Raw genomic sequence first — 6503 nt, forward strand, 5'->3', positions numbered from 1 at the left:
GCAACAATGAATGAATGGAATTCCAAAATCTCTGTAGATGTTCATTGAAATGAAAAATAAACAAACTAAATTAATAATAATAAAAAATACGGATATAGCCCAAATTTTCAACCACAATTGAATGGACTGAGAAATTATAGTACAACTACATGATGGGATACTATGCAGCACCAAGGAGCAATGATTTTGTTAATCACTACCTAACTTGAAAGGGACTGGAAAGAATTATACTTAAGTAAATTAACTCAGTCCCATTATTGTAGAGAGCATAAGAGAATCCAAGTAAAGAAGGATGGGCACAGGGAGGGGTTGTGTTGTGTGAGCATGTTAATCTTAGGGTCATTCAATCTGATAGATGACGGGGTGTGTGGGGAAAAAGAAATGGGAAAGATTCAGTGTGAAAAACAATATATATGAACTTTCAAAGTAAAAAAAAAAAAGTATATAAACCTTCAAGACAAAGTATTACTACTACTAATGCAATAACTTTTTGTATATATTCATGCCAATACACAGCAATTAATGATAGTAAATTAGTACCAGACATGCAGCTACCAGTCAGTGTTACTTGAAATCTCTCGGGGTATAGAATTACAGTTTTCCAAACGCATTTATCAGCAGTACTGCATTGGTCTCGGGCCCAGGGAAGCTCTCTTTGCTTGAGGAAGACTGTCACCTTCCACCATTCACAGGTGCACATGCTCAAGCACAGGCACCGAGATGCTTGCCTATCTGACGGGAGCTTGAGCCACAGCCCTGCCCACCCAGGCGTGAGGAGACACTCTGGTCCAGAAGCCAGACTGAGAGCTCCTCAGGACCCTCCAGAGACATAGATGCCTACAATCAGCACACACAGAAGACAGCTTAGTGCCAGCAAGTACTCATAGAGAAATACTTGCACTAATTTGGAGCACTGAAATTAACTCCTTAGTATAGAGCATCATTATGAAAAGTATTATGGTCTGCTGCAAACACACTGAAGAACTTTCCTCTTCAGAGTTAACAATCTGCAAACTCTGAAGCAAGCATGATGCATACATGTCAGAGAAATCACTAATTTTTTTTTCTACAAACCTGAATCCTTTTGTGCTATAGTGACAGGAACGCCTATGAAGCAAATATACAAATATTTACAGAGATAAGCACTGAAAAATATATGGCACAGAATAACAATTTCAGAAATAAGAGGAGGAACAGAATCAGTCATGGACTCTGGAGAATGTCTGACATCAGACAATTTCCACAAGTGCACATCCCCACAGCCCACCCTCTTGTCTATGAGGTTTCAGTCCCAGGACTGCGGCCTCCACTGTTAAATGAAACAAAGGTGGAAACAGGACAGTTAGCAGCCCTCTAAGGCAGCCATTTCTAGGCCTCAGTTATGCAATGATGATGTATACAGTGTAAAGATAAAAGGGAGGGGGAAAAAAACAGATAAAAGGGAGAACCCTGATCCTTTTCTGGTTCATGAGCATAATGTTTGGGTGTTTATGCTTTTGTATGACCTGTACCTCCTTTAAACCTTGTTACAACATTGGCACATTACCTTTCTGATGGGGGTGAGGCGGGAGGAAGACTCTAAAAAGCAAAGGGTACCGCTACCCTAAAATATAGGGAGGAGAGGACCCCTGGTTACCAGGTCTCAGACAGGAGTAAAGACCCTGCTGTAGCAGGTTCTGGTAGTGGGGGAACATGGACAAGCTACTTAGCCCTTCAGTTGGTGTTCCAAGGGGCTGTCACAGCCAGCTTACAGGGGAGTATCATGGGAGCAGGGTTCAGGTCACCTGGAGGGCACAAGGATGTCATGCTCCCAGGATACATAATCTAATGTCACTGGTAACTATTGCCATTTTTCACATCCACTGTGCAAGCCACATCAGGCACCTGTGCAAGAAGACCTGGCTAAAGGGCCCTCATATCTACCGAAGAGCAATAACCTCCTCTGAAGGTATTAATTCTCACTGCATGCTCAGAGTAGAGGTCAGCTCCTCTTCCAGGGCAGAAGCAGCAAAGATACTACAAATCCCATATCTACTCAGTTGCTTCTTAGGTGAATGCTGGGCCAGGAAGGTATCTACTGTCTGAAGTAAACAGCAAATCACCACGGATAGGTGCTGGCATACGCACTTGCACCCACACACTTACACACTGACTTCCATCTGGAACATATCTTTGGGTTTTGAAAAGGTTCACTGACTAACAACATCCAGAGTTTACAAAGCAGAGGGAATAGTCTCATACCAATGTGTCAAGCTGGGGCTTGACAGCCACTCTCTCTTACCAGATTCTCTCTCCTGGGCGTCAGCTGCTAGCGCCTCCTTTTGGCTCTGCAGAGTGGTGCACTCCTCTTTTAGCCGCGCTTGCTCGTGGGCTGCCACCAGGAGCCGCTGTTTCAGTTGTTCCAACTCCAAGACTAGGGACTCCTCAGACTGCTCCTTTTGGTTCAGTGCTGCCTGAAGCTCTGCCCTCTCTTCTTTGAACCCCTCAATGAGGCCTGCAGAGAAGACCAAGTGAGACAGATATCCACCAACAAGCAGTATGCAACCAGGGCTGAGAATGATTGGCACTCTGCCACATGGCAAACACTTATCAGAGGAGAACAGGATAAAGCAGATGGCCAGCCCTAGGCCTGCAAGAAACAGTGTCCCCAGACATTTCCCACATATCTAAACTAATGTCTATCAGGCTGCTGGATACCCTCCCCTCAGTTCAGTCCTAGACCCCATGTCCAGTTTAGGTCCCGGAAGCAAAACAATGTGGCTTTTTAGTGAAGTCCTGGCCCCTAGAGTCTGTTCTGGCCAGGTAGGCTGATGCTCCATTCTGCCCTTGTCCAGAAGGTCTGATAAAATCATACCTGCTGTGTAAACATCCACACTAGAAGAACTAAATGCCTTCAAAGATGTGGGGCTCCTACCCCACATCGAGCTGATGAAAACTGTGTGGTACACAAAACTGAGTCATTACTGGCTGTCCACTCTAGTGAAGGACTGTGATTAAACAAATGTTTAAAGAGGACAACAGAATGCAATTCTAAATACAACAGAATGCAACTCGAAGGTGAGGAATAGGAATGAGACGGTCACCTCTTATATCAATCATGTAAGATCAAAAGGACAGTATTTGCCCAGAAAGAAAGCTAAGAAAGCAAGAAGGGATGGAAGAATGAACAGAAACAAGAATCATAGGGAAGAAACAGGAAGAGTGATGTTACAATGTGGGGACTATAATTAACACCTTTAAAACAAAATTATGAATGATTGAATGAAAAACTAATTGCTCTGTGAATTATCACTCAAGAGCACAATAAAAACCCCACAACTTAAATATAGTTTAGCTTAAGTAATTTTAAAAAGGTATGCCTTGAGCATTATTTTAAGAACTACCTACCAAGGAATCAAATCGGTAACAGCACTTGAACAATTAAGACAAACTTCTGAGGGGATGTTATGATAATGAGTAAGGAAAAGCTCAGAAAAGGAGGATGCAAATGGCTGTATAACATGAACAATATAATCAATGTCACTAAATTGTACATACAGAGATTGTTAAATTGGTTTATACCTTGCTGTGTATATTTTCAACAACAAAATTAAATTTCGAGGAAGAATTTTTAAGAGAGAATTGTACTGGTCCCCCCTTGCTGTGTCCATTCACCGTGGCTGTTGGTAGAAGGCACTCCAGAAGCAGACCTGACCCCTACCCCCTCAGTACGACCCTGTGGGGTGCCGGGGCGCCTCCTCTCACCCTGGGCAGTGTGGAGCTCCCGGGTGAGCCTGGCCGCCGCTGCACTCTCCTCACTGAGGCACTCCAGCAGCTCGTTCTGCTTCCTGATGACCTGTGCAGTCTCCTCATTTTTAGAATTAAATTCTTTCTCAAAATAAGAATGAATTTGGCGTGCTTCTTCCAGCTGTTAGAACACATTTAAAAATCAGAATTACATATGAAAACAGCTAAAATTTACATTAACACCATATCTAAACAAAATTCTAGTGACATTGTAAATATTCCATGAGAAACAACTATTTTTATATTCAGTATTATACATCAATTACTAAATAATTACATTTACTTAACACACACAAAACATTTGGAAGAACAAATGCAACAGATGAGTTATTCGCTCGAGAAGCGGAGTATAAACTGGATGGTAAGGAGAGGTGAGAAGGAATGGAACAAGACATTGATTTTAATTACCCACATTACCAAGGACAATCTGGGTACTACAGCACTTAAATGCTTCTACCTTGCAACATGTGCTGCCAGCAATGTCTATATACTATTCCAACAGAAGCCCTACTCCAGCTTCCTCATGCACTGGGTCTCAAGCAAGCATACCCATGCTCTGCCATTCTACCTTCTCACTCAGCACCTATGTATCCTTAGTCCCCTGTCACCCAGGACAGTATGGGCTTAGCCTTTGAGGAAGCTGCTGTTTCTACCCTTAAAGCTTCCCCAGAAGCCATCATTCCTCATACCACCCAGGAGGGTGGTTATCTATAAACTTGTGACCAGACCTCTGGCCTGCCACTCATTCAACCAAGGCTGTTTCTCATGAGCAAGAGACAGAGCCATAGGCCAGCAAAGTGCAGCTGTCTCTGTAAGCTTGGTCTTCATGCTAACCTCCACCACCCCTTTCTAAGGCCTTTTCGCTGGCTAATACTTAATACCTCTTAGGCAGCCTTCTTTCCTGGCACATTTCACACGTCCTGTGTCCTATGGTCCTGTCCCCTGGATAACTCATATTCCCTATGTCTCCCACAATGTAAGAACTCAGCAACACTATGAACAAAATATCTGAACCCTGTTACACCCTGTGCCATCCTCACCCTTACTGACACACTACAGCTGTGTCAATCCACTTGATAGAGTCTTCCTCTCCTTTGCTGACCTTCTGCCTTTCCAAGAATCATGTTCCTCTTCAAGGAATAACCACTCCTAGGAATATACCTGAAGTATGTGAGACAAAGCTTTATCATCTTTGTCTCCAAAGAGCACTCTGCACTTTCTCCAAGAAATATTTGTTCTTCTGGCGTTCCATGGGATGTTCAGTACCCTTCTCCAACACACAGCTCAAAGGCATTCTTCTTTTGTCACTCTTATTCACTGTCCAGCCCTCAGATACATAGCAAGTGATTAGAAAGACCATGGCCTGAATCAGATGCACCTTGGTCCTCAAACCAATGTCATTTACTCTTCAACAATTTGGAAACATCCCTAACTGCAAACTTTCCCAGTACAGTATGTCTCCTGATTTCCTGACCGCTGTCACCAAGTGTGTTGACTGTGGATCCAAGTAATTTGTAGTTGTTAACAGTTTCAATCTGTTCTCCATCTAGCACAATGTTGCTTATTGGTAGGGTGAGAAGATTTTTTCCCCCTCTTGACATTGAGATACAATCCATACTGAAGGCTGTATTTTTTGCAGTAAGTGCTTCAAGTCCTCCTCACTTTCAGCTAGCAAGGTTGTGTCATCTGCATAATACAGGTTATTGATGAGTCTTTCTCTGATCTTGATGCCACATTCTTCTTCACTGAGTCCTGCTACTTGAATAACTTGCTCAGCATACAGACGGAACAGGTGTGGAGAGAGAATACTACTCTGACAAGCTCCTTTAATTTTTTGTTTGTTTGTTTGTTTTTTCTTTTTATCCCAGCAAGGGAGCTGCTCTGCTACATGCTCCTTTAATTTTAAACCTTGTAGTGTTCCCTTAACTCTGTTTGCACAACAGCCTCCTAGTCTAGATATAGGTTTTCCATGAGCACAATTAAGTGCTCTGGGATTCTCATTCTTCTCAATGTTAGCCATAACTTGTTACGTGTGTTATGATCCACACAGTCAAACGCCTTTACATAGTCAATAAAGCATGAAGAGACATTCTTCTGGAATTCATTACTTTCAGCCAGGATCCATCTGACAACAGCAATAATATCCCTGGTGCCAGGGCCTCTTCTAATCCTACTTGAACTTCTGGCAGTTTCCTATCTAGGTACTATCCTAGCCATTTCTGAATGATTGTCAGTAGTATTTTGCATGTATGTGATATTAATGATATTGTCCAATAGCTTCCACATTCAGTTGAATCACCTTTCTTGAGAATAGAAAATAAATATGGACCTTTTACAATCCATTGTCCAGATAAAGCTGTCCTCCAAATTTCCTGGCATAGACTGGTGAGTGCAGCCAGGGACGCATCTGTTAAATGAAACAAGTCAACTGGTATCCCATCGATTTCTAGGGCCATATTTTCCCCCCCAATGCCTTCAATGCAGCTTCAACTTCCTCCTTGATTATCACTGGTTCCTACTTATAGGGTACTTCCTGAAATTTTTCAGTGTCGATCAACCCTGCTTGCTGAAACTGAGGAGGACCTGAAGCGCCTGCTGCAGAGTGTCAAGGACTGCAGCCTACGATATGGATTGAGGCTCAATGTCAAGAAGACAAAGATTCTCACCACTGGACCAATTGGCAGCATCAGGATGGATGGTGAAGAGATTGAGATTGT

The 6503-nt window shown here is 42.9% G+C and overlaps 1 protein-coding gene across 1 annotated transcript in view; it reads right to left on the bottom strand.

Moving 5' to 3' along the window:
• PCNT (pericentrin) overlaps positions 1-6503 on the bottom strand; it is a 155192-nt gene that overhangs the window by 99436 nt on the left and 49253 nt on the right. The window contains exons 9-10 of the mRNA XM_006894042.1: positions 3745-3907; positions 2282-2494 (exon numbers count right to left, since the gene is read on the bottom strand). Of these exons, the coding sequence (XP_006894104.1) occupies positions 2282-2494; positions 3745-3907 (376 nt within the window). The remainder of the gene's footprint in view (positions 1-2281; positions 2495-3744; positions 3908-6503) is intronic.

The sequence above is a fragment of the Elephantulus edwardii genome, unplaced genomic scaffold, assembly GCF_000299155.1.
Source record: "Elephantulus edwardii isolate Elephantulus edwardi_28Jun2011 unplaced genomic scaffold, EleEdw1.0 scaffold00133, whole genome shotgun sequence".
Classification (NCBI taxonomy): domain Eukaryota; kingdom Metazoa; phylum Chordata; class Mammalia; order Macroscelidea; family Macroscelididae; genus Elephantulus; species Elephantulus edwardii.